Source organism: Eubalaena glacialis, chromosome 3 (assembly GCF_028564815.1).
Source record: "Eubalaena glacialis isolate mEubGla1 chromosome 3, mEubGla1.1.hap2.+ XY, whole genome shotgun sequence".
In the NCBI taxonomy this organism is placed as follows: Eukaryota; Metazoa; Chordata; class Mammalia; order Artiodactyla; family Balaenidae; genus Eubalaena; species Eubalaena glacialis.
The window spans coordinates 181,034,965-181,062,539 of record NC_083718.1 but is presented as its reverse complement, the minus strand read 5'-3'; the positions used below and the strand labels follow the sequence as shown (position 1 = coordinate 181,062,539).

The 27,575-nt window shown below is 55.2% G+C and overlaps 1 protein-coding gene across 2 annotated transcripts in view; it reads left to right on the top strand.

Annotated features, from left to right (window-relative positions):
- Nucleotides 1–4,803: 4,803 nt before the first annotated feature.
- PAX7 (paired box 7) overlaps nucleotides 4,804–27,575 on the top strand; it is a 99,354-nt gene continuing 76,582 nt past the window's right edge. Inside the window, exons 1-4 of one of the 2 annotated variants that reach the window (XM_061187056.1) lie at nucleotides 4,804–4,888; nucleotides 7,419–7,654; nucleotides 8,225–8,354; nucleotides 9,399–9,527. In XM_061187056.1, coding sequence (XP_061043039.1) covers nucleotides 4,804–4,888; nucleotides 7,419–7,654; nucleotides 8,225–8,354; nucleotides 9,399–9,527 — 580 coding nt within the window. Of the gene's footprint in view, nucleotides 4,889–7,418; nucleotides 7,655–8,224; nucleotides 8,355–9,392; nucleotides 9,528–27,575 lie in introns of both variants that reach the window. The other variant, XM_061187055.1, reaches the window with a different exon arrangement.

The window sequence follows — 27,575 nt, the reverse complement described above, 5'->3', positions numbered from 1 at the left end:
TAAGAGGAAAAAATAATAAAAGATGCTGGGGAGTGGGGAGGGAAAGGTGTTCTTTCTCAAGGGTGCCTCTTCCAATGCGGCCCTGAGGAATTCTGGCTTCCGGAACCTGGAGCGCCTGGAGGGAGCCTCCAGAGGGGCCTTTGTTCACGGATATCCCATTTCTCTCCCCACCCCCACCTCTCTCATTATCAAACATTTGAAGACTGAATAATTCCATTTGTCGATGTCTTTGGCCGAAGCCTCTGAAAATGCAAAAGGCCCCGCCGAAATCAAAACCGCTGGTTTTCAAGGTGGATTTATCACTCTTTAAAGGAAGATTTATTGGGTAATCGCTTTCAAAAAGTGCTCATAGCACAGGGATCTGAAAGAAGGAGTGTCCTCTCCCTTGGGCAGGGGGAAGGGACCACTGGCCACCTGGGAGCCTGGAAAAGGAGACCCAGTGGTGGCCCTTACTGGTCTCATACTTCCCATCAATTTACAGCCAGAGAAAGGCCAGCTTCCCCAGCTGAAGTCAACCTGGGGTCTTGGCCCGACCCTTGGGCCTATGTCTTTCTCTCCCATTTTAATTGGGGTTGGAGGGTTCCATTTGGGAACTTGGGGAAAGAATTCCTATTTTTAGCATTGTTGTGGCCCTTAAAAAAGAGGTGGGGGGAGATCTCAGACCAGACAGGGACAGGTGGAGGTAGGGGACGTGGTTCAAGCCTTTAGAGCACTGGGACGGACTGATTTCTGCAAGGAGTGGGTGGTGGTGGGGTGTGGGATGTGTGTGTGCTGGAATCAGACTGGGTTGGGCCCGGACAATCTCCTTTCAAGAGTTTGAGGTAGATGCCAAACACAGGAGGGTCCCTTCCCAAAGGTCTTTGTCCAACCCCATCTGACCAAAGGGCTCCCCAGGGATTCAGGTCTGAGTTACAGCACGGAGAGCAAGGGAGGCCCATACATACTTCAGGAAACCATGGAGTTGGGGGATGCGGTGGACAAAATGGGCAGCGGAGAAGAGGAAACCGCCGGGGAGACCTCAGAAAGGCAAGGAGGAAATGAGACAGTGGGGGACAAAATGATGGAGGAGCCCATGAAACTGACTGTAGGGGGACAGAGAGGGACAGAAAAGTGTGTGTGAGGGACAGACTGACGGAGAAAGGGAGAGAGAAGGAGAGGGAGGGGGAAAGAAACAGGGAGAGAGAGAGATTGGGGTGAGGGGCTGAAGGGAAAACTTTCCCAGCCACGTCCATCCCAACACACACCATCGCGCTTACAGCAACGACTGGAGGTCTTAGGAGTTGATTAACGTCCTATGGGGAGTGAAATGGGGCAAGGGGGTTAGCGAAGGGAACTGAGAGGAGGGGGAAAGATCCCCCCTCCAGCTGCAGCCGCCCCAGCTCCCAGGTGAACCCCCCTTTCCCCTGCTGGATGTGAAATCGCCATTTCACTCCGCCACACTTCTTAATTGTTGCAAAAATCATTTGTGAAATTGGTCTCCAACAGGCGAGAACGGCCAAGCTCATTCCAACAGACACCCCTCTTTCCCTCCCCCTCTGCCTGCCCAGCGGGAGGCCACGGAATCCCCCAGCAGCGGAAACGCAGGGTTGGTGCTGCCAGCGCGGGGTTTAGGGGAGCCTGCTCGGGGGTCTCCCTCGCGACTGGACCCGCCGCTTTGAGTCTTCTGAAGCAGCGGAGGGCGGGGACCAGGCCAACGGTTAGGTGGCCCCTGCGCGGGTCGCCTGGGGTTCCAGTGTCCCCGGCAGCAGCCGATCGGTGGTGGCCCTGAACCGAGGGGTCCGGCTTTGCGCTAGCCCCATCGGGCTCGGCAGATGAGCCCGCGCCAGCGGCCAAGTCCTCCAGGAGGGACTGAGTCTTCAGCGGCCGCTCCTGGCGCGCCCCAGAGGGCTTCTCTCACCCCGGGGAACGGACCAAATCACAGCTCACACCTTCTTGATGGGCGCATAGAGCTTTGCTAAGGCAACAAGGAAGAGACTCCAAAACCTAAATGCAGACACAGACCGTCACTTAGAAGCACACACTTACTCAAACTGGCATACAAGCCGACAGCAGACCTACACACAAACCCACCTTCACCTGGATACAGACAGACGTCGGCAAAAACCTATATTCACACACAAACACACTGGCCCGTTCCACCCACAGATACAGAGAAGAGGTGCCTTAAATTCTTACTCGCCAAGACAGAAATTACTGATGGATGAATGAATGAATGAATGAATGAACAATATATATGTGTGTATATATGTATGTGTATAGTACATACTTAGGTTTGTGTGTATCTGTGTATATATATAGCCACCTCTGGAGGTCAAGACAGGCCAGACCCTCCAGCAAGATGAGATGTAAAAGGGACTCAAGGCTGACTCATCTTCCCCAGACGTACACATTAGAGCTTAAATATCATCTTCCAATCTCTCTTGGGGCCAGTGGATACAGTGGGGTAGCACCTCCAAAAAGGAAAGTGTCCCAGAAAACCTTGTAGGGTCCCTATAACTCAGGCAGCCTGGCACCTTGGTTTGGGAAAGGCACTCGGATGTCCTCCTGTCCAATTCTAAAGCGACTTGGCCTCCCCCCACCTCAATTCTGGGGCCACTGGGGGCGTGAGTTTAACAGCTTTTCAGCAGGCCCCCATTTCCAGAAGGCCTCCCCCACCCCTCCATCACCACCCCCAGCCGGAGAAGCCCCTGGTACTGGCATAGAGGGGAGAAGAGGGAGTTTGTCACATGCTGAGAGGGGCAAAGGTCACAGGTGAGGAAAATGGGAGGGGAGAGGGGCACGCGGGGGCCAGCCTGAGGAGCGCTCCCAGGCCAAGAAGAGGCTGACCCCAGCACCGGGAGAGGGCGGGCAGGGGGCAAGCTGCGGGGTTGGGGGCGAGTTTGAGGGCTGGGTTTATTTTATTGTATTTTGCCTCCAGCGCTGGGCCGGAGACACTCTTTCCCGGGGGAGACAAAAGACCTGCAGTCATGGCGTCCTGCCCCGCTGGGAGGGCGTTTCGCCCCCAGGACTCGGTATCCCCAGGCAGGGACGTCTGGTCACTCTGGCACGGGGAGAGCGAGGGGGAGAGCGGAGAACTGCAGGACCTCCCATCACCCCACTCTCACTCCCCACCGATTAACTGGGGCACCCTCCCCCTCAATCCAACAGCGGAGGAGCTCAGAATTGAGGAGCTCAGGGTGGTACCAAGTCCTGACCGCCCCGTCCCCCCAACTTCCCACCCCTCTGGACCCCCAGATCCTGGGCACCCACTTGCTGTTCCGCCTCAGGGCACCGGACTACCTGCTGGAGAGGGGCTCTGGATGTGGGCCGGGGGCCTGAAGAGGAGCGCGGGTTTAATCCCGGCTGGGGATGGGTGAGGGGAGGGGAGGAAATAAAGAGATGGGTCCCTAACACTCCCCGGACCTCTTTCTAAGCACTAGGCCCGGTCATCATTCTGAGCTTCTCAGACTGCAGGGGTCCAGGCAAGAATGGGACACCGGGGCTCAGAGGCTATTTCCCAGAGAAAGTCATAAACCCCTCCCTTGAAGCCACCTAGGCCAATTCCCGGTGGGCCCCACCAGCGGAAATTTCAGAGTGTGTGAGTGAGATGAGGGTGAAGACGTGAAACACAGCGGACTCTGATTCTGGGAGGCTAGAGAAGACGCGAGAATCCAAGGGAGCCACCAACGGGAGGCGGGCATTCCCATGCAGCCGGACTGCAGAGCGGGGCCGTGGGCGACCGGGGGCTGGGGACTCCGCGGACCCGGCCCATTCGTCAAAGGAAGACACTGGGACTGAGTTGGCCCCCTCCCTCCCTCCCCCCTCCCCCAGTCCCCACGCCCCGCCGTTGCTCCCTCTGTTTTAACCGGCAGTTCAAATTCTCCCCCAAAAGCGAGGTGAGCTGGGGATCAGAAAAGAGGAAAAAAATATTCGTTGAAGATTTCTTTTCGTTATTGGTCCTCGGCTGCCTTCCGCCCTGGCCCCCTTCCCTCCTCATGAATAAAAGAAAAGTCCGAACCTATCAGATCTCATTCGTTGCCTCCTCCTCCTCCTCCGCGTACGCCAGTGAGCACTTTTGCACAACTTACCCGGCGGATCGCTCGCCCCCTCGCTTTCCCTCTTCTCCTCCCAACCTCGTCACCCCTTATCGCCTCCCCTCAAGCCCAGAAACCCGAGAGGCACCTTCTTCCCTCCCCAAGTCTTCTGGGGGGCGGGGGTGTGAAAGCTGGTGTGTAAGGGAGTAGCGAGTGTGGTCTGAGAAAGAAGGCGTGGAGAGGAGTGGGAGAGGACAGGGAGGGAGGGGAGCGAGAGCGAGGGAATACATATATAAATAAATTCGAAAAAGAAATCCACTCCGCAGCCTCTCGGCTCAGAAACTTTGGCCCGGAGCGCGAGAGCGCGTCGCTCGCCAGTCGGAGGCTGGGGGCCCTGACTCCGGCCGCGTCCCCCCCAGCCCCGCTCCGCGGCGCGGCCTCGTCTCCCGCTCCTGCCCGGCGCATCCGCCCGCACAACTTCTGGCCCAGCGGAGCGGGCAGGGGAGGCCTTGGGGTTGGTGTGTTTGTTTGTTTGAACTTCGTTGTCGCCACCTTCCCTCCCCCCCCCCACCCGCCCCAACCTCCGCCCCTACCTCACCCCCCTCCCCAGCTTCTGGACGCGAGCGACCGCAGCCGGGGGTGGGGGGATGGGGGTAGGGAGTGTTTGCGGAGGGGAGGGGGAAGAGGTTTAAAAAAAAAAGAAGGAAAGAAAGAGATCGCAGCAGGGGTAAAGGGAGCGGACGGGAAGCGATTTTCGCCGACTCTGGATTCGTCCCCGGCGTGCGCAAGAATGGCGGCCCTTCCCGGCACTGTACCGAGGATGATGCGGCCGGCTCCCGGGCAGAACTATCCCCGCACGGGATTTCCTCTGGAAGGTAAGAGCGTCTGGACTTGACTCGCTTCCCTCCTCCGCCAGGACCTCGAGGTCCTTGGAGAGGTGGCGATCTTCACGGGGTGGTGGCGGCGCCAGCGGCAGCGGGGGAGTCCCCTTCCCTTCTGGATCCAAGTCCGGGCGCCGGACCCAGGAAGTTTCTGGGACCGACACTTGTCCGTTTTCGCGTGGGTTTCACTCACCGGCGGCCTCGGCTTCACAGGTCCAGGATTCTGGCCTTTACCCGCGGGGCTGAACTCCGAGTAGATTTCGGCTCCTAGTCAATTTCAAGTCCTAGTGAGTTTCAACTCTGTCCACTATCTTTAGATACTTTCCACCTAATACTTTCTCGGCTCTCCGCGCTCGCCAGCTACGTGCTTTCTACTCTTGTTTTGAATTGTTCTTTTCACCCCTGGCATGGTCTTCCAGACCCTTCTATTTCGAAATACCAACAATGTGTGATATTTTATGCCTAAACTAGGACTCTGCTTTTGGGTCTGGAAACAAACTAATTTGAAACAATAAATAGTAACGATTTTCCCCCAAAAGTTTCCACTCGGGCTTCCGAACTCTGGAAATCTCTCGGGGAAGACCTCAAGACGGCGAGAGGGCAGGGAAATGTCCAGACAAGGGAAAAGTGTTAGTTTTGTAATGTGTTTTCCTTAAATATCCAGCATCCGGGGTGAGCAGAAGGGACGGGTGGTGACCCGGCTCCGGGCTCCAGCAAGGGCTGGGAGCGCACCTTTCCTGCGTTTTTGTTTTGTTTTCTTTTTAAACTAATAGAAGGCCTTCAACCTGTCAACTGAGGGATCACTTGGCTTCTGGGGGTAGGTAGCCCAGGATGTCAGAAGTGGTTAGAGAGAGGTGCGACTTTTATTTTTTAATTACTCTTCTTATAATTATATGAGCCCCTTGTGCGTGAAGAAGGAGAGAGGAGGCAAGGAGGGGAAGGATGGACAGGCAGCCTGAGATCTGGGGAGGGGGGGGTCCCTACAGCAGCTAGACGGCGCGGGTCCCTGAATTAGACAGAGGCGAGGAGAGTGGCTCCGTGATCAAGTGCGCGCGAGCAACCCCGCAGGCGGGAGAGCGCACAAGCCCGGGGATTTGCCGTAGCACTCTCCTGTAGCGAATGCAAGTAAAACAGGCGGCCGAAGACGCGCAGCGGATTAGGACAATATTTGCCCAACATGACGGAGAATACTGAGGAGAGCCGAGTGCCGGTCGCTAAAGAGGCTCTTGAATATAAAGTTGTGCGCTGGAGAGCTCTCCAGCGCTAATGGCATATCCCGCCACGGAGACCGAGTGACTCTGACTTGGCGACGCACGGTTTCTGATTAAATCCGAGGGTGGCTTCAGACACCTACTTTTACGAAGAGGGGTGTGGGGACCGGCAGAGCCAGGGAGGAGGCGGTAGGACAGCTCGCAACGGAGCCTCTTCTCGCCTCCTCCCTTCCAATTATACTGTCAGCTCCCGCCACTCGGGCGGCTGTGAAATCGTTCTAATCTGCCAGATCTCCGCAGCCGCCGAGTCCCCAAATTGGGGGGATCGAGGCCGGATTAGTGCACCGGGTGTCCTCCAACCTCCTGGGAGGAAATTGTGTGGACTTTGCATTAAAGCTTCCCAGGCGTTCTCCCCTCCCTAGCACACATCAGGCGAGTCTGTCTTCCTGGTTCCCAAAGTCACCCACACCCAGGGACTCTGGCCCATCTGTGCACTAGCCTCTCTGAACCTGCAGGGACAGTTCATGGGTTTTTGAGGCCAAATGAGTATTTGATTAGAAGCTTGCCGACAATGGGGCATGTCCCCAAATCATCCCAAAACGAAATTCGAACTCTGAGAGGGGTTGGAAGGAAGGAGAGTCCCTCAAGGGACAGCCAGGTGCCCCCAGAAGCAGCAGCCAATGGCATTCTGTTGCTGGTCCCTCTGCTGTGCTTTGGCTGTTCACTTATGGGTAGGACAATTCTGCTGCCCAAGCCAGGGCTGTAACTACTAGTAATCAACCAACCCCTTCTGGGCCCCAATAAAATGGATCAGACTTGACCACTTAGAGCATGGAACTGACCAGATGGGCCACATCTCACCCATTATCGGTCTCTATAAAAGGCAAGTGGACCTGCCGCCCAAGCTGTGGGTCCAGAGAACCATTGGTCCCAGAGTCCCCAGGCTCCGCCAGTCTCTAGGCTCTGCCCTCTCACCTCTGTCTCTCTCCCTCCCCTTCTCAGAGGCATTCAGATCCCCCAGGTGTGTCCGCATTCCCCATAGTGTGGCAGGACTGGGGACACACAGCATCTGTGGGGACTCTTGCAGCCAACCCTGACCCCTCTCTCCATCTCTGCCAGACCTTCCTTTGGCTTCATGACAGTTTTTTTCCTGACCTCCGAACTGCCACAGCTTCAAATGTGGGGAACTGAGATCTGCTTTCAGGGGTCTTGGGGCTCAAACAAAACTGGAGTCAAAAGGGCTGTACTCAGTGTCTCCTCCCCATCCTCACCCTGTGCCTCTCTTTTTTCTCATCTCCCCCTTCCTTCTCCAGTGTCCACCCCACTTGGCCAAGGCCGGGTCAATCAGCTTGGTGGGGTCTTCATCAACGGGCGACCCCTTCCTAACCACATCCGCCACAAGATAGTAGAGATGGCCCACCATGGCATCCGGCCCTGTGTCATCTCCCGCCAGCTGCGCGTCTCCCATGGCTGCGTCTCCAAGATTCTCTGCCGCTACCAGGAGACCGGGTCCATCCGGCCTGGGGCCATTGGCGGCAGCAAACCCAGAGTGAGTGTCTTTGCTGCAGAGCTGGCAGCCAGCCTTCCCGTGGTTGGGGTATCCTGGCTGTAGCCCCTCTTTCTACCCTGTGTCATCCAGTAGCACCAGGGAGGGGGTCTATATGCTTCCTATTGGAAGGACAGTGGAAGAGGGTCCCCACCCCCAGACATCCTCCATTATTTGAATTTCTCAGGGATGGGGATAACTGATGTCCAGATTGCCTGAGAGGCCAATGAGTCATTCCTGTGCTGTCCCTACATCTGCCCAGACCCCCTATCACCATCCCAGACCACGGGAAATCTTTCCCCAGTCTTGCCTGGAATAGTGAGGGGGGACCCCAGTCCTAATTAGGTTTCTATTTTATTACCTATCACTACCCTATTCCACATCCCCGAATCCCAGCCGCCTTCCTGGGAGCCAGTAACAGGTTTCTTGAAAGGATAAAGCCAATCTCAGAATGGAGGCATGGTGACCAGAGCCACCAGCCTGGCCTGGGGCTCTTGGGAGGTTGATATTAAAAGTATCTCCCTCCCCCTACCCCATCTTTCCACTCCTACTCTCCCACCTCCACCTCTGAAGCAGGTGGCGACTCCGGATGTGGAGAAAAAGATAGAGGAGTACAAGAGGGAAAACCCAGGCATGTTCAGCTGGGAGATCCGAGACCGGCTGCTGAAGGACGGGCACTGTGACCGCAGCACCGTGCCCTCAGGTGAGAAGGCAGCTGAGCCAGCAGAACTTGCCCGCAGTCTGGCCAGGGCTCAGGTCGTGTGGGGCTGGAGGTGGGAGAGGAGGGGGGGATGATGGATGACAGGGAACTCAGAGAAAAGTGAGAAGGAAAAGAACCAGAGCGCAAAGAGGGTGAGGGCACAGGAGAGAATCAGAATTGAAAGGAAGATGGGAAGAGGGAAGAAGGAAAGAAAAGTTAGGAAAGAAGGAGAGAGGAGGAGAAGGAAGAAAGAAAGGGAGAAGGACGGGAGAGAGGAAGGAAGAGAGGAAGGAAGGGAGGAAGAGAGGGAGAGAGGAGGAAGGAAGGAAGGAAGGGAGGGAGGGAGGGAGGAAGGGAAGGGGGAGGGAAATGGGGAAAAAGTTATCCTATAAAGTTGGGTGGTAAGGGAAGCTCCCTTGGTGCCTTCTCAGAGAAGTGGCCTAGAGAGATGAGTCCGTCCTAGGAGGGTAGATTCTGATCTCCCTGGATCTCTTTCTCCAAGTCACCATTTCTATTCTGTTGCTGCCACCAGCCACCAGTGGGTCCCAAATGTGGAGGCCCTGAATCTTGCTGCCTGTGTGGGAGAAAGTGGCCCCAGGTGTCTGTGTGTGTACCTGAGCATTCAAGTGTGCAGGGCTGGGATGCACACCTGAGTGTGGGGACTACAGCATCGGGGGCTGGGGGGCCTCCAGGGAGGTCCTGGGGAGGTGGGTGTGGGTGTGAGTGCATCTAGGGTACGTGACAGTGGAAAGCACAAGTGTGTGCAAGGATGTGATAGGAATGCACTAGGTGGGTTCCTCTGCCACCGCCTTGCCACCGTGTGACTGCCCCAGGTGTGAGTCTCTACGTGAGTGACTGTACTTGTGCCTCCCAGTAGGTGTAAATGTTCAACGGCGGGGTGGGGGGGTGGGGAATGGGTGCGAATCCTCCTGAGTGTATTTAGGGGGGAAATGGGCTCTGCTACTTCTCCCAGGGCCCCAGGCGGCCCCGCTCCGCGGCCCCAACGACTTATACTCGCTCTTTTGCCTTTGAATTTCTGAGGTTTAGTGAGTTCGATTAGCCGCGTGCTCAGAATCAAGTTCGGGAAGAAGGAGGAGGACGACGAAGCGGACAAGAAGGAGGACGACGGCGAGAAGAAAGCCAAGCACAGCATCGACGGCATCTTGGGCGACAAAGGTAGGGAGCCGTCCCGGGGCCGGCGACGCCCGACCCCGCGTCGCCCCGCTCACCAGGGTGCGGGCCAGTGGTGGCGCCTCCGCCACCCGGGCTGGCGGCCAGATCTTTAGCGGGAGGAATCGCAGCCCCCGGAGCAGCCGGGAGCCTCTCGGTGTGTGCGGAGAGCGCCCCCTCGGTGCGCCCCCAGGCCGGGTTGGGTGCGGAGCCCGCGACTCAGTTGCGCGGCGGAGCGGGGTCCAGGTGACCTCTGCGTCCCCGGGGAACCCGGCGGCGGGTCAGGGCTCCGGGCGCCGCGGACTGCGCACTCCGGCGAAGACTCCGGGCCGTGTGTCCCCCGGGGCTGGCGTTTTGGCTGCTAGTGCCGGTGTCGGTGTCGATCTATTATTTATAGGAAACTTGGGCAAGGGGGCGGGGGGCGAGCAAAGAGGAGCCGGCCCCGCGGCTCCCTAAATGAATTTGTTAAGCAGACCCGCACACGCTCTCTAAACGGTCCCTTGAAACCCCGCCTGACAGTTGACTGACCGCTGCAATCAATAAAAATTAGCGAGGGCCGCGTGGGCCGCCGCCTAATTCTCCGTCCTGTGATGCCAGGGCTGAACCGAGACAGCGCGGAGGTAGCGGGGGAGGGGGCAGAAGGGTGCACTTTTTAGGTGCTTTCGTCTTGGGCACGCGCAGGCGGGGCCAGGAGTTGAGGGCGAGTTCTCAGATGCCCAGGGTCGGAGGATCCCAGTGCGGGAGAGAGATTCAGGCTCCACACGCCCTCTCCCCGCTTTTAGCGTGGTTGCCGAGCGGGTCTGGAGTCTGAGCCCCGCTTTTTCTGGAGATGAACTAGGGAAGGCATTTATCTTTCAAGCGCCTGCGCGCCCAGGAAAGGGGATTGTGCTTTTGTTTATTGACGGGGTAGGTTTCAAGAGAAGGGAAAGTGCTTCCTCATTACCACTCCCCTCGCAGGTCTCTTTGAGACTTGGTAAGTGTGCTTCAAGGGGGGACGTGGGTAAAGAAAGAAAAACGGAAGACCCAAAGTCACATAGACTGACGGGAAAAGAAGCTAAGCCTCCAAACACAGGCGCAGGGAGGCAGCAGGCAGACAGGAAAGGCAGTGGCCACTATAACCTGCAAAAAAAAAAATGGTGGATTTGGAAAAGGTGGGGGAGTGTTCTGAACCCTGAAACTTGTAAAAGAGCACAGTTTCCTTTGCGTTTCCTTCCAGGGGTTTCTCCTCTCCTCGCCTCCCTGGAACTCCTAGCCTAGGTCTCCCTCCAGCTTTCAGTAGTCTCTCCCAACCTTGAAGATGAACTTCACAGACAAAGCCCGCTTCCAAAGACAACTCCCAGCGAGGCCCAGCCCTCGAAGGCTTGGTCTGAGGGGGAAGGATGGTGGGGGGGTACGGGCAGCCCAGTGTGGGAGCAGTCTGGAGCTGGGGAAGAAGCGGGCTATTGACATTCAGGGCCCCAAGTGGAGCCCAGTCCCACCGGGGACAAAAGGGCAGGGAAGAAAGTGAGCAAGCTGTGCCTGGCACCCCGCTGTGCGGGCCTGCCGGAGGGCCTCGGGGCTGCAGCGGGAGGCGGCCTGGGGCTTCCAAGTAAGCCCCTGGCTCGGCTGAGGCAGCCTAGAGCCCGGGGATCCCTGGGCAGGGCGGGGGGTGGGGGGAGACCCACTCCTTATTTCAGTTCAGATTGGAAAGGGACTTAGTTGAACTTCTTTTTCTTGTGGTGGGGGGAGAGAACTTGAATAATCTTTCCCTGCGAAATACAGCGCAGCAGACAGCTTCTGAGAGGTACCCCAGGAGAAGCGAAGGAAGTTTGGTTTTATTTGGAGACACTGTGTGTGTTTATGTGTGTGTGTGTGTGTGTGTGTGTGTGGCAGGGGTATGTCCAATTCAGTCTGTAAGGAAGCACAATAGATAAATTTCTTCTGAGGAAGAAGGAAAGGGAAGGGAAGAGAAGGGAAGGGATGGGAAGGGAAGTAAAGGAAAGGAAAAGGGTAGCAAGTTCGGTTTGGAAATCCCTTTGGCTCAAAGGAGTCCAGGGGTTTCCGGTGCTGATCTGGGCTTATAAAACCAGCAGAAAGGCAACTTCGCTGGATAGAGGTTTTCCCTGCAGTAGAACCGGGAACTTCCAAGTCTCCAAGGGTTTAATGAGGAGGTTGGAGGTTCCAGATGGGAAGGCTGAAAGTACTGGCACTGAGTCTGGAGAGGAGTTGCAGAAATGAAATGAAAGCGGTGGGCCTGATGTCCAGAAAGCCCCATGGTTTTTGAGTGACAGTGGGCATGTTGGGCCCTGTGACTGGGAGCTGGATGGCGGTGTAAGCGCATGTCTCTCGGTGTGGCGGTTTGCCCACAGGCCTTTGGATCGGAGCCGTGGATTCTGTGTGGATATGCAGTATGATTGTAGATGGGTGTGATGGGCAGTATGACAAGGGGGGATGAGAGAGGGTTGTCTTTCCATCTGTGGGCAAGTGGTATCAGCTCCGGATTTGAGTACCTTGGCCAGTGGCTGGCATCCGGGTGAACCACCCAGCTGGAAACTCTCATCTCTCTCCCAGGCCCTGGATGTCAGTTTCATGGCCAAGTTAAAGGTGAAAAGACCTCCCAACCTCCACCTGAGTGGGCCAGATGGGGAGAGGCAGAGATACCCTTGGGCAGAGCAGGGGGAGGGGTGCACACCCACAAACTTTGTTTTGGCTTCTTGCTCCTGACAAATGCCTTCTCTGGGGGTTGCCTCTCTCAAGGCGGGGAGCCGCCGAAGAAGGGGTTTAAGAGCTCTCCTCTTTAAGCGCTAAAGAGAGATCCCTCCCTGAGTCCGTTTTTTCCTATCGTCCGCTTGGCATTTAATAATGTTAAGACTTATTAGAGCTCGTAATGAAAACTGGGACTGCTGAATAGGAAACTGTGTTGGAGAGGGGTGTAATAGCTTCCAGGCATGGTAAGAAACTATTTATCCGCAATCAGTCCTCACTCTCAGAGTTTGAAGCACAAACGTTAAGTTGAAGGGTTTTAAAGCAGATTAAATTGAGCTTTTATTTCTGTGCACTTTCATCTCTGAGCAGCTCACTCCTGCTCCCCTTGGGCTGATATTCATGAGGCTGTTCATATATTTTTTTTTTTTTTTTGCTCTTATCCTTGTTAAGACTGAGTTATTAGGATTGTTGGTTGTGAGAATTCTCAGACCGCTTTGGATAAGGGCTCCGGCCATGCTCTGCACACCTGGAAAGGTTCCTTGCCCTCATCCGCTTGGACTCTCTCCTCCTCACCCCTTCTCCGAGGATCAGGGGAGAGACAGGCAGGGACTCGACTGGTAAAGGATTTGAGGAGGGATGGGGAAAGAAAAAGATCTTCCCAACCTGAGTCCAGGGAGACTCTTGTGGGAAATTTGATAGGGGTTTGCAAAGAGTCAAACCATTCCTCCGTGGGAGCTGAGGGAGTGAGCGTGAAGAAATAAGCAATAATTTAGAAAAGCAGTAACAACAGTAACAGAGTAAGAGCACCAATGCCTCTTGCATCTGACAAGGCGCCAGTTTAGGCTGAAACTGACCAGATCAGACCACGTTGGTCTGTAGGGTAGAAGCCCAGCCAGGTCACAATTAATATGAAATAAGGTGGAAATTCACAAGATGAAAAAGAAGAGTGTGCATTTTCGGGAGGGGTGGAGTGGCGACGTCAAAGTCCATCCGGGAATATGCTGACTTCCCGCTCTGAAAGACCATCTGAGGTGGAGGCCAAGGGTGTGCGTGCGTGAAAGGCAGATTTGTATTTCTTTGCATTTTTCCTTAATTTGTTTTTAAAGCAGCAAACTTACAGGTGTGGAGTGAGAAATGACGGAGAAGGATCGGAAAGGAGGGGAGAGCCCGAAGTGTCGGTTTTAGACACTTGTAAAAGGAGGTGGGAAACAATTTAATTTGGCAGAGCTGCGATAGCTGCTAATGCGGTTTTCGGTCGTTTGCTACACTGGAGGAAGCTGTTTTGATTGTGTGTACAAGGACCTGCCAAATTTAATTAGGCTCCGGGGGAGCGAATGAATAGGGGAAGGGGGGCACGGCTCCCCTCAGCCCACACCGTTTTTTCGGCTTCACACCTGGAAGGGGCATTGTTTACTGGCTGGGCGAGAACGGGAGAGGGGAGGGGAGGGGCCTCCAGGGAGAGGGGCCTTGGAAGAGGGAGCGAGGGAGGGGTCGAAGATAGTCCATTTATCAAGAAACAATCTGCATTGATTTATCCCAACAAGTTCCCTCCTCTGTAAATGTGTGTTTACAGAAAGGTAATTGACACTCCACCAAATCAAAGGATTACCCCGGGTTGGCAATCTAATCAAACAGAGTCCAGGCGGGATTTGAGGCTGTTCGGAGTGGGATCAGCTTCGCATAATGGGGGCTCGGAGGAAGATGGGAGGGTGTCAGGCAATTCCCCGGCTTTAGGCAGAGCTCGGCGGTGGATATTCAGTGAGACCAGAGGGGGAGAGGGAGGGGCTGAGGGCTCCGCCGCGCCGGGGTGGTGGGGGGATGGGGTGAGCGGAGAGGAGGGGTGCGGGGGTCTGAGGCAGATATCCCGGGGGAGGGGGCTCCGGGCGAGGGGGCGAACCCACACTGGGCTGACAAGACTCCCCCTTTCTTTCCTCCATCCCCCCAACCGAAGAAGAGAGAAAGCGGGTGGAGGGAGCTGGGACTAACGAAGAACAACAATGAGATAACTATTACAAAGGCGAACACTGGCGCGCGCGCGCTCGCAGCCCCAGAACCCGCGGTAAATAAACAAAGTCGGCAAACTGTTTGCCAGATAAACTCGTGCCTAAATCGAGTGTGACGGGCAAGGAGAGAAGAGACAGAAGGAGATAAGGTTGGAGGGGGAATGAACGAACATAATCTAATAGAAGACATTTAGAAAACAAACTTTAAACAAGGGAGAACAGGCGAGCGGAGGGTAATTATCCGCCCCAGAGAGCGAGGGACGCCTTCGGAGGGCTGCGGGTGGGGTCTCGGAGATCGGAGCCGCGGAAGAGCTGCGCGTTAGGGAGGGGGGATGCCTTTGGGACTCCGCGGGGGACCAGGAGAGGGTGTCCGGGGCGCGCAAAGGAAGGGCTCAGCTCCCAGATTGAGGTTCCCGCGCAGCCCCAGTCTCCCAAACGCATTTCTAAACAGGGTGGGGTCCCCCGCTGCGAGGGCATGCGGGTTTTCTGTTCACCTCCGGGCACGCACTGCCACACACCGGCTGTTTCCAGGCGTCTAAAAGACTCGTGTGCACGGCACAGCCGTTAAAGGAATTAGATATTTACCAGTTTGAAATAAGCCTGGCTAAGAAGAGAGAAGAGAGAGGGACATTGAAAAGATGAGGCTGGGGGAAGACTTCAAACGAATTCATCATTTGGAATGGTGGAGGGGAGATTTACCAGACAGTATTGGGAAGTTATTTAGATATTAATAACACATTTTCCTGAGGCGCGACCACGGCAGCCATCTGCGCTGCTCTCCGAGCTATTTGGCTGGGTGAAATATGGGCGTCTCAAATGTTGGGAAGAGATAACGCAATCAGGCTAACCCTGGTCCTAAGACGGCATCGCAGCGTTAAACCCGGATTAACCTCCCCCCTCCTACCCCCGCGGCCCCCTCCCCTGTCACAGCTCTCCAAATTTTTCAGTGGAATTTACATGGAAGGATTTAAAAGCACATATAACAGTAGCCTTAAAGCAGTATGGTGATTATTTGGGCTTTTTTTTTTTTTAAAGAATGTCTTTCTGAAAATGATAGTTGTCACACACTACATTTTATATAAATAATCTATACAAACATTTTTTTTTAATATAGGGAAAGAGGACTGAGCAAATGAGATTTCCTTCTAGGTTGCTTCTTTGGAGTTTCTGTTTACCATCATCAGCAAAGTTGATGAGGCTTCATTCCTAATGGGCACCTAAGGATATAAACATGAAATGTCCAAGACCCCTGGCTCTGTCCTGGAAGCACATAGTCTAAAGCCAGATAGAACTCACACCACATAATAGACAGTGCCAGGTGAGGGGGAGCCTTCCTGCTACCAAGAAGAACACAGAAGAGACACCCCAAAGGGGAGGTTCTCCAGGGGCTTTGGGGCCTTGAAGGCCATGACTAAGGGGGGCACATTCCAGGAATTCCAGAAAAATAGCTCGTCTCCCTCTCCCACTCCAGACTAATGAGGTAATTAGGAAACCCAGTTGGGGATGGGGATGAGAGGGACTGGAAAGTTGGGACACCCCCCCCACCAATTTTTGCTGTCGTTGGCCTTTCTTCTCCTTTCCCCCTTCCCCCAACTCTGGCTGAAAGAGGAAAGGTGGAAATGGGGTCAGCGCTTTCTGACCTGCTCTGGAGCGATTGGCCCCGGCTGGGGTCGGGCGGGGGAGGGAGGGAACTTGCCTTCCCAAATCGAATCAAGGCAGAACGGTGACCTAAGGGGGAAACTTCCCCATTAGTAGATAGATCTCTCCAGAACTTCAAACAAAGTGGGGGGAAGGGAGAGGCGAGGCAGGGAGGGAGTCTGGAGAGAGTGCAGGGGGAACTAGGAGCAAGCAAAGGGGAGGGGCCTGAAGAAGGAAGAGAAGGGGTCGAGGGCAAAGGGGAGGTGAGGGCCAAAGGAAGGGGTATAGGGAAGGGGATGCCAAAGAGGGGTGGGCTGCACTTGGAACTTCAGCCCCGGGGGAGAGGAAAAGCGTCGCGAGCCGCAGCAGCCTCTAGAGGGATGAGGGGAAGTTGTGTGCACCCCAAGTCCCGCTCCAAAGAGGCCCCGAGGGCAGGCCAGGGCGCCTTGGGCCCTCGTGCCCAGCCCTCTATTCGGCAGCTGAGTGAGCGCGGGTTGCCAGGGACCGGGGACCCCTGCGAGCCTGCTGAGGATGAATTGGTTCGACTTTCTGAGACTGCGGGTCAGCTCGTGAACCTTTCCAAGATTCGGTTGCCCGGGCTCTGGAGGTGTGCTGGGCCTGAGCCCGGGTCGAGAGCAAGGCAGGGATGGGCAGAGGCCTGGGAGACCCAGAACCACAGAGGAGGGACGAGAGAGAGTCAGAAAGGAGGAGGAGAGCTTCAGGAGAGAGAGAGGCGCGTGCACGAGAAAATTCAGAGAAAGACCCAGTGCGGGACGGGAGAACCTTGCCTAGAGCGTTTGAGGACGCTGAGAAACGCGCCGGGGCCGAGGGAGGCGCAGAGCAGCAGGAAGAAAGACAAAGAGGCGCAGAGGCATCGAAAGGCTGGCCTGGGACGGGGAGATCAGGAGAGACCTCGGGACCTAGAGACGGCCCGCGGGAGAGCGCGGGCGGAGAGGGCGAGCGCTGGCAGAGAGGGCGAGCGCGCAGAGCCGGTGGCGGCGGGAGGCGGGCGAGCCGCTGTCGTCCTTTTGATCCTCCGCTGCTTCCCCTTATCAGAAGCGCTTTCGGTGACACCGTCACAAAGGCAGTTCATCATATTACAGCGCGGCCGGACGGCTCGCTGCGATCCCGCCGCTTAATTAGAGGAGAGCCAGTGGGGCCGGCGGGACGGGCGGGAGGCCGACCCCGAGGCGGGGGCCCCGGGTCCGCGCTCCGACCGGGGTGCTGGAAAGGGGCCGGCCCGTGAGCCTGGCCCCGTCGGGACTAGCGGCGAGAGGGGCGGAGAACCCTTATTCAGAGCGCCGCTAAATAAATATCCCAGTCCGGGTTTCACTGCCGGGAGAGTGAGGGTCACCGCCTTCCGGTTTTTAGCAGCCGCCCCTTCTAAGTTCCCAGTTTGGGGAAGGGGTGGCGCGCAGGCCACCATCCCCACTCCCCAGCTTCGGGACGCTGCAGACTGGAGGGTAAGAGTGAGGTTACAACATTGGAGGAGCTGACGGCTTCATGCTGCTCTGGATCCAGTTCCTGGCTGAGTGTTCGATCCCTGCCTCTGATGGCCTGCTCTCCCGATCTCCAGCTGAGCCCAACAGGACGAATCCGGGAGGGGCAAAGTGCACTGCGCTGGGTCCAGGAAGTATACCATCCGTCCTGTCCCCAACTCACTAACAATGCAATCTTGAACAACTCTCTTAGCCCCTCTGGGTCTCAGTTTCCTTCCATGAAAAACCAGAAAATTGCACTAAGACAAAGATTCTTATCCTTTTGGGGGAACCTGGACCCCTTTGAGAATGGGATAAAACCTAAGAAATTGGCTATTCACAGAGGTTCATACAGGAGGAATTTTACAGACCGTACAAAGGGGTGTGTGGGCTTCTAGAGGCCACACCCCATTAAGAACTTCACGTACACATGTTTTCTGGTTACTCTGGTATCCTTGAGGGACCGTCCGAGTCCAGGAGCAGGAACCCGAGCCCAGGAGGGGGAGATGGATGGTGGATGGGGTGGGGTGGGGTGGGGTGGGGGAAGAGGTGAGGCTGAGAGCCTGACCTCTGTCTGGCCCTTGCTGCTTCCTTCTCTTTCCAAGACACAGGCAGTGAATCCCACCCTCCCATCCCCATTTGGTTGTTGGAGGGGTCCTTTATGAGGTTGCTATATGCAGAGATAAGCACAAATGCTGTGCTCCCCTTTTGTATGTCTGAAAGAAAGAGATGGAGAGAGAAAAGAAAAGGAAAAAAAAGAAGAAGAAGAAAAAAAAGACATTTTATCAGGGGGTCAGTTTATTCATTCATCCTGTAAAAATATTGTTGAGCACCTACTATGTGCCGGGCATTGTGTTAAGTGCCCAGGAATACCTGAGACATCAAGAAGGTGCCTGCCTTCGTGGAGTTCTGAGCCAGGTGGTGGAGACAGAAAATAAACAGACTGTGCTTCAGTGCATGTGTTTGTGTGAGTGTTGACCCATTGTGCCTCCCTGTGCGCCTGCCTCCTTGCCAGACTACCTGTGTGTGTCTGGGTGTTTGTGAATGTTGGGGGAGGGGAAAATGTAGTGTCCGAGTGTGTGTGTTTGGGTAACTCTCCGGGTGAGCACAACAGCAGGATGTGTTTGGGGGCCCTTGCTGAGTTTGGCAGGCAGCCTCCAACCTGATCTCGGGAATCTCAGGCGTCCACCAGGGCCTCGAAGCGCCGCGGGTTCCAGCGGGAGGAGGAGGGAGGAGCAGCCCGGCCGCGGGGCTCCGGAGCCTCTGGCCTTCACTGCGCTCTTTGTCTGACCAAAGATCAAAGAGGCCCCGGGATCGGACAGAAAAGGGGGTGGGGCGTCCGCACGAGAAGTAGCTTAGAAAACCGCTCCCTGAACTTTTCTGGGGTCCTTTCCGTGGGACCCAGACCCGACAGAGCCCCAGACGAGGGGGCGGCCACCTTTCCTCGGGCCCCTCTCCACAGTCGCGCGGGGTGACAGGTGAAGAAGATGTTATTATGGCTTCGGGTTCGAATTCAGACCGCGGGTCTCTAGGTGACCGAGGAAGGTGAAGAGAGGGCAACATTCCGCCGAGGTTTTGTGGGGTGGACATGTGTTTGCCTGGTGTGTTGTTTATACTTTTGCGTGGAGATGGGATCAAACCTTCCTGTTCCCTGGAAACTTGTCCAGGAAGTCCGCACCAAATTTGTCTGGGCTGTGTAGACAAGAGCATCAGATTGAAGCTCGAGTTTCTCTGTAGAGCGACAACTTTGGGGTTGGGAGGGGTCAGGGGGAGTCTTAAGGAACCTTCTGGAACTCTCTCGTTCCCAGTGAAAGGCTGCAGAAGCGCCTCTGTCTCCCGGAGCTCTCTTGTAACCCGGAGTTGTAACCACGGATACAGCTGACAACGCTGGTCCAGCCGCAGGACCAGAACCTGACCCCCGAATTTGCACTAAGTCCCACCCCTGCCCCGCCCCGCCCCGCCCCGCCCCGCCCTTGCGATCCTCATCTTTACAGTTTATCTCCACGTCTGGACTTTTTGAGCTCGGATCCACCCTTCGGAGGGTTAAAAAGTACGACAGAAAAAAAGAAATTGCAATGTACGCGTGTGGGAGAAGGGGCGCAGCTAGGAGAAACCCTCTTCTGCTGCTGCTTGTTGCCCCCCACACACCCCCCTCTGTACCCCTTCCTCTCCAGCTGCCTGCAAATGCCAAAATTAAGAATCTCTGCCCTCTCCCTCCCATCTTTGGCGGTGGGAGAAGATTCTGAATTATTGCGCCGGCATTTCTGGGATTTACTGGAGATGTTGAGAGTGAACCCTAAGAAAAGAGGCTCTGGGACTTTCTTTAATAAGTGGGGCTAAACTTCCCTCCCTCAGGGGGTCGAATCGTGTTCGGGTTGGGACGTTCCTTTCGATGGCCTGTACAGGCAGGCTACAACAAGAGGTTTAGCTGGTGCGCTCAGAGCTGTGCGCCGTGGGCGATTAACGCGATCAATGCCCCTTGGCGTCTCCCCCTAAAAAAACCCAAAAAACAAAAACAAAGCCCCCTTTCCCCTTCTGGCTGCGTGGTGGGTTTGAATCCCGGGAGCCCATTTTCTAGTGTGGAGCCATGCATCAGTGCCGGAGCCTCAGTTTCCCGATCTGATTAGTGGGGATAAGAGGCTCTCCCCACCTCCCAGGGCGGGAGGAAATCAGGGCCTGGAGAGGCTCTTTGGAAACTGGTCAGCGGGTCCGAGGAGGGGGAGAGGGAAGCTCCGAGAGTTTCTCCTCCGCAGGGGCCGCCCCCTCCTCTCAACGCCCTCCCGGCACTGTCCCCGCTCGCGCCTCAATGGCCACTTTAGAAATACAAACAACTTTAGAAATAAAGTAACCAAACCCCCGAAAGGGGCTTTGAAGGGGCGAATGCCTGGTGGCGCTTTACTATGGTGTGGGCCGAGGCCCCGGCCTAATCCCGCTTTCATTTTCACCGACGGCCGCGGGGGAAGCGCTCCCGGCCTCCCAGCCCCTCAGGAGGCTGATTAGGCCACAAAGAGCCCCCATTATCCCGAGAAGAAAACCGGGGGGCGGCGCGGGGCGGGGGAGCGGGGGGAGCGGCCCGCCCGCGCCCGGGCTATTGACTTAGTGGATGAAGTCAAGAGCGGGCACGCTGGGAGCCCGGGAGAGGGAGGGGGAGGGGGAGGGGACAGGGACGGGGAGGGGGGGTGGGGTGGGGTGGGGAGGGGGTTGGGGTGGGGTGGGGTGGGGGCCGGCCCCGCGCGGGAAGGGGCGGGGAGACCGAACAAAACAGGACGCACAAAACGCCACAACAAAACTGAGCCCCGGGCCAGGGGAAGCCAGACCCCGGTGGGCTGCTGAGCCTCTGCTGGGTCAGATGACCCCGGCGGCCCCCGGAGATGGGAGTGTCGCAAAAGAGCCTGGAGTCGCTGGCTTTCTTGGGAGGGGGTGGTGGAGGAAGCGAGAAAGGTGTCTGTCGCAAAGTGCTGCGTGGCTAGGGCACGCGCCTCTGGCTCTCAGGCCTTGCTTTCCTCCTCCTGAACCCGCGGAGTCGGGTCCAGAGGCCTCCAAAAGTCACCCCCAGCTGCGTCCACCTGCGGGCCTGTGATCAGTGAGGTCTGGTGGGCAGAGGCCACCCCTGTGAGATGCTCTAGAGGAGGTACCTGAGTGGGAAGTGGGGAGGGGGAAGAATGAAGGAGAAGGGAAAGTCCGGGAGCCTGAAAGATCTGGGTAACTTTGAGTGAGGTCCCCTGAGAGCCTCAGTGTTCCCATCTGCAAAACTGTCCCATGTATGACACCTTCACAGTGCATTGGGAAGGGTCAACAATGTAATTACATAGAACACAGGACCGATTGGGAGACTGAATAAATACTCCTCCGCAATCCCTTCCACCTCCTCTTCTCCAAGGCCTCTTTCAATCTAGAACCCACCCCCCTATGGCTTCAAAAATAATAGGGGATGGAAATCTATAAGTGATCACCATATCTGGACTGGGGGGGGGCGGGGGGGGGGGCGGTGAGGGCAGGTGCTCAGCCGGTGCCAATGAATAGTGTTCTTCCTTAACGAAAAGAAATCAGCAGGCCCTGTGGGCAGCTCCTCATTCAACAGAGGCCAAGGGAAGAAGGCAGAAACAGAGCCCAACAGACTTGTTAGGCATGTGGAGGGACTTTCCTCACCTAATGAGTTCTGCCCCACCCTCACTCCCAGATAAAGGCTGGGCAGCTTTGGCAGGCAGGGTGGGAAGGTGGGCACCATGTGCTGATGGAGGACACGGTGGAAGCATCCTCCAGGTGTAAAGGAGGCAGGTGCGGGTATGTGACACAGGCCCCCAATCACATCCCGTCCCCAATCATAGCTGCCCCTTTCCCAAATAGGCTAGGTCCAGGCCCTGACCCAAATGACTTGGAAAAGCTTCGAAGGCTGTTCATCCGTTCATCTCACAAGTATTTATGAAACCCTTCTTTCTGTGAGCTCTTCTGGGGATGATACCACCAGAGCCTCAGCTGTGGACTCCTCAAGGCTGAGTGAAGGAGTTAGGACTTATTCCAAGGGCAGTGGGGAGCCAAGGCAGGGAAGCGATGGACTGAGCAGAGAATGTACTGGAAGGTGTGGAGAGACCAGCTAGAAGGTTAATGAGAGAGAGAGAGAGAGATACAGAGAGGATGGAGAGCAGAGGATGAGTGGAGAGATTTTAGAAGAGGGTGGGCGGCCCCAGCCTGAGATGGAGAGGAAGGGAGAGAAGCAGCTGTTTCCAGATTTTTCCACCTGATACCCAGCTGTACTGAGCCCATGGCTGGCTAGGTCAATTAAAGGGAGCTTGGGATTCCTCTCTACGCTGAGATCCCAAAGGGTAAGACAGAGTTGTACAGGCCTTAGAGGTCATCAGGTCATTTTACAGATTGAAAAGCTGAGGTCCAGAGGGCGTGGCCTGAGTGAACCCAAAGGAGGGAGAAGTGAGCCCAAAGGAGGGAGAAGTAACCCCGGTCTGCTGGCAGTTGCACTGGTAAAGGAGAAAAATAAGCTGGTGGAAGTCTTGTTTCTAGGAATTCGAAGGCTTGGGGTGAGGGCGAATACAACCCTTTCCCATCTCTACAGTATGTCATTCTTTGTGTGTAATATGATACACGCTTTCAAGTTCCATTTCAGAGGGGAAAACTGAGGCACAGAGAAATTAGCCCAAGGAAGGAGGGAGGGGGGCGTTCTTCCCTAATAGGGTCTGCGGAACCCTGATGCCTTTACCCTAAGAAGCCTGAAGGGCACAGATCCAGCTGTGCTTCTTGCCCCATCTGAACAATGCAGCCCCCAGCACCCTCCCCATCCTTCAGGAACCCTAGATCCTCAGTCCCCAGGGAGACTATAGCTTAAGTCAGTACCCCCCACTGCCACCCATGAGCACCCACTGGGATCTTGAGACTTGACAGATGCCGAAGATTTGGTCCTCTGATGGTCTCTTCATCTTCCTGAGAAGAGTCCTTTTAGCAGCAAGAGAAAATAAAGCCCCAAGGAAAAGTAACCACAGTATCTTGACTAGGGTTAGAATTCAGATCCTCCCATGAAGAGGCCCTGGCTTTAACGCTTAACTGCTGTGTAACTCTGGACACAATTTCTCTGGTCTTTGCTCTGTTGTCTGAACAACGGCAAGATGCAATCAGCCTAGTGGTTTTCAAACTGTGTTCCATGGAGCCTTGGGGTTCCAAACAAGAGCTTCAGAGGTGATGCGGCCCGTGAGGATCCTTCAGGCTCTGATGCTCTGGGCATGACTGCATTGGAGGGGAAGAAGTCAAAACCAGCGTTGTTTCCCATTGATAGAGGAAACTCTGGTGAGATGGGGCTTTGCCCTAGGGAGGAGCTGAGACTACTATCCTCGGCTACTCTGGAGGGGAGGAGGGACAAGCTCTGTTTATGCCTGGAATCAGAGCCCCGGGGCTGTGGTTATTGGTCGTCAGAGATAAGCTGATATTGCTTATCTGGTGACAAATGGTTCCCCTCCTCTTCCATTCCCCTGATTAGAGAACTTTCTCTCCTGGCTGGGAGGTCTCTCTGGGAGAACAGGCAGAGCTGGGCTGGTCTCCAGACAGTGGGGTTTACCTCTTGAGTCCCTGACCAACTTGCTGCTGGGCCAAGGGGAGGCAGTTACCCTCTCTGTGCTTGATTGGGGTACTGGTGGTGTGGCTGGGTTGCAGCAGCATTTTGGCTTGGTCCTGGAAGGAGGATTCAATGCAGGGTGGGGGAGATGGAAAGACCCGTGAGCCAGGAGGGCAGAAGGGTGTGCCCCAGAGTCACCCAGGTGTTTTTGCCCAGCTTACGCACCTGGACACTTTCTCGATTTGGGACATCTGAGGGAAGTGGCTTTTGGGTAAGCTGCCCAGGTCACTCTGATGGCCACCCCACCTGAGAGCCACTGGTCTAGTGCAACACCCTGTTTATAGATGGAGAAATTGAGGCCCAGAGAAGGGAAGAGACTTGTTCCTTGTTGCACAGCAAATCGAGGACAGAGTCAGAACAGGGACCCAATCTCCACACTGTTAGACCAGGCACCACGAATGGAACATCTTCCAAATTCTCTGGGTCCCTCACCTTTTATTAGTGTCGCCTGCCGCTATTGAGGGTGTGATCTGCCAGGGCACCATGCTAGGAACCATGGGGCTGACAGGGAAGGCCCCCTGCCTGTCCTGCTGTCCCCAACTCCTGCCCACACCATAGGGATGGCCTTCAGACACGCACTTTCATCTCAGCTCTGGGCCCTCAGCCCTTACATCCAAAGGCAGCCGCTGCTGGGCCACAAAAGGAACACTGGACATGGAATCAGTGAGACCCAGGTGCTGCCTCCCTGCTGTGTCCCCTGAGCAAGTTACTTCACATCTTTGAGCCTTAGTTTTCCCATCCATCCAATGGATATTAAAAATTACAGAAGGAGCGAAGGAGTTAAAACACAGAAAAGATGGCTGGCACATTGGGAGAATGTGATTAACATGAGATAAAAGACCTGAAAGTAATTTGTGTGCGATACGGGATCCATAAAGTTTGCTGAGAGTTTCCCAAGCCAAACACACATTGTTTTATCAGGGGCTCTAAAATATATTTGCATATATTTTTTCATATGAATTTGAAAGACATATTATAAACGTAATATATACTTGTAAAATTTCAAATCAGAAAAAAAGTATATAAAATAAAAACTGAGAATCCTCTTCTTCCCCAGAGATAATCTTGTTGAGATTGGGGGTATAGCTGTCTCATATATATATATAGATTATATCAGTATCCATCTCTCCATCCATCTAGATACAGATATATATTTAAAGGAAAGTGGCGTCGTGTCAACTTAACCCAGGCACTATAGAGGCTTCAGGGCTGACCATGGAGCCCCAGAATTGAATTCTCAGTCGTGGGTATGTGTATGTATGTATGCATTTCCCTAGGGAGGAATCCTTAGTTTTCCTGGGTCTCCTAGGGCTCAGGGTCCTCAAAAGGTTAAGCATCCCGAGTTAGGAGATTTGCAGGTGTCTGTCCTCTCTGAGATGGGGCAGGCAGAAGTCCTCCCTCCCCCCAGGCCCCTCAGTGCCTCCCCCTCCCCTTCATGCACCTGCCTGGGCTTCCGGCCTCCTCTGCTTCAAAGCGGCAGGCTGGGCTTTACCTGACTCACCTCGGAGAAAAGCAGCCTGGCTTGAAAGGGGGAAGTGGCATTTCAGGCACTTAATTAGACCCAGGACAAGAATGGAGGCTGGCTCTCGGGTCAGGCCAGGGGGGATTGTTGGGGGATTAACACCCAGGTAAACCCATCAAGGCTCACCGGCCCCTTGGCAGCAGGCAGCAGAAAGGCTGGGCCAGCAGCCTGGAATCACATTCCCCAGGGGGGAAGGGGAGGAGAAGGAGGGCCCCTCCACCTGCAACCTCCACCATCCTCCTTCCCCTCCCCCACCACCAGTGCCCCAGGAGGGTGGAGCTGGAACTACCACTTTATTCCCACAGTGATGTACTGAGCACCCACTATGTGCCAGGCATTGTTCCATGGGCTGGGAGAACAGCCTGGAACGCACAAGGCCCTGGTTTCCCGGGGCTGGCACCTGGGGGAAGGGAGGCAATGAGCATGTCCTCAAGTAAGGAAATACTTTCAGAAGGTGGACAAGGGTTTGAAGAAGATAAAGCATAGTGCTAATAGAAAGTGGCTGACCAGGGAAGTGATCGTAGGTGGGTTATCAGGGAGGCCTGCCTGGAGGAGGTGATATTTGACCTGAGACCTGGATGGCAGGAAAGAGGCAGCCATTTATTGAGTATCTACTTAAGAGAATAGCCCACCGAGAGCTGACTGTGGGTCAGGTATTGGGTTAAGCCCTTTACAGGAATGAATGCATGAAATCCTCCCAAGAGCACCTTGAAGGAGGGATTATTAAGATGCTCATTTATAGATACAGAAATTGAGGCACAAGGAGGTGCTCAGCTCTTTGGGCACAAACAGGCAGGGATGTCTCATTGGAAGATTGGATGCCTGTGCTCTCAGCCCGTCCACCTCTTGACACTGTGTCAGGTGTCTCATCTCACCTAACCCCCAGCCCTGCCCCATGGGTATTTGTTATCCCAATTTTGCAGTTGAAAGCAGAGCTCAGAGAGGTTTGCTCAATTCCCTAGAGTCACACAGCCAGCAAATGGCAGACAGAAATAGAATCCGGGCACCACAAACTCTTCCTGCCATTATGCACCAACTTTTGGCAGGCATCTGACTTTGGAATGCCCTCCACTGACTCACAGGGTCCTGTGTCCCTGGGGAGTGGCTTCCCCAGTCTCTAGAGCAAAGGGCTTGTCATTAACAGAAGATTCAGCAAGAAGAGGGCTTGATGATTTTTTTTAATGGGGTACCGTGCCCACGTTTCTGATTTGCATTTGGGATTATGAACTGAGAAATCCCCAGTGGCCTTGGGAGTGTGTTGGAAGGTAGATGCTGGGATTGCTGTTAAGGGAGTGTTTTTTTCTTGTGTGTATTTTGTACTGTGTACACTGTGTACTGTGTACAGTGTACTGTGTTTACATGGTTGCTGATGGATCGTATTTTGGGAGTCAGGGCAGAGGTAGAGTGGGTCCTGGTTAGATTGGGTGGGGGGCTTTGTCTTGGGTTATTGGTATGTGTGCGTATGTCCTTGTGATATGAAGTGTAAGGACCGAGTGCGAACGTGTTCAGGGCTGTGTGGTTGTGTAGATATGGGTGTGCGTCTGCTGGCGCTGTGAGGTGGATGGCCCTGGGTGTTTATGTACTCGTGGGGCTACATCATTTCCACCGTGCGCGGGCGCAGGTCAGTGCATTTCTCTGTGGTCTAAATGCACTTGCCCCCATTTTACAGATAGCAACCGAGGCTTAGGGAGCCCAAGTCATCTGCCTGAAGTCACCTAGCTAGTAAGTGGCTGAGCCAGGAAGGAAAACCAGGGCCGCCTTGAGTTCCAGCCTCTTTCCTCTGCTCCCCAGGAAGGGTTTAAGTGACAACATAAAGGTTCACATGCCAGCGAGCGTAGATGCTGCCTTCTGTCCCGGGGCCTGGCGGATGGACATGTGTGCGGTCACATGCGTGTCCCCCTCCTCACTCTGGCGTCTCAGCCTCTGCCCATTCCCTGGGCCCCCAGCCCAGCCCTGTTGCACGCAGGGCCTTTCTTTCCTGCGACTGCAAATACGCCAAAGATTAACACCCGCAGCTGGCTGTAGCACTGAACAATGGCAAGACCTAGGAAGTGAAGAAATCACCAGAGAGGCACCACAGCCGCTGTCCAGAGAGGCGGTTCACAGCGTCTGCCCACTTGACATGGAGTGACCCATCCCCCCTCCCCTCCCTCCTCTCCCCCCTCCCCTCCCTCCTCTCCCCGCTCCCCTCCCCCCACCCCCCCACCCGGCCCAACGCCATGCTCCCAGCTGGAAAGGGAAAACAGTCTGTAAAGAAATTCTCACTGGAAAGAACACTTCTCACAAGTTCACCGCCTTAGACCAGAGATTAGGGGAAAGTTAAAGAAGGGGAGGGGCATCTCCTCCCAGAGGGAAATATCCAATAAATAATCACATGTGGGAGAGAGGGAGAGAGAGAGAGAGCTGGGTGAGGGCGGGGCGGGGTGGGTCTGGAATCCCAGCTGGACGCTGTGACCCAGCCTGGGATGTGTCAGCTCCAACTCTGTTCTCCTTAACGGACGACAAAACACAGTATAATAAAGCAAAACCAACGCACAGGGATGCAAAGCCTTTCTCCTTCCTGAATCTCCGCTCACCCACTTCTTCTTGGCGAACAATGAGGGTGACAGA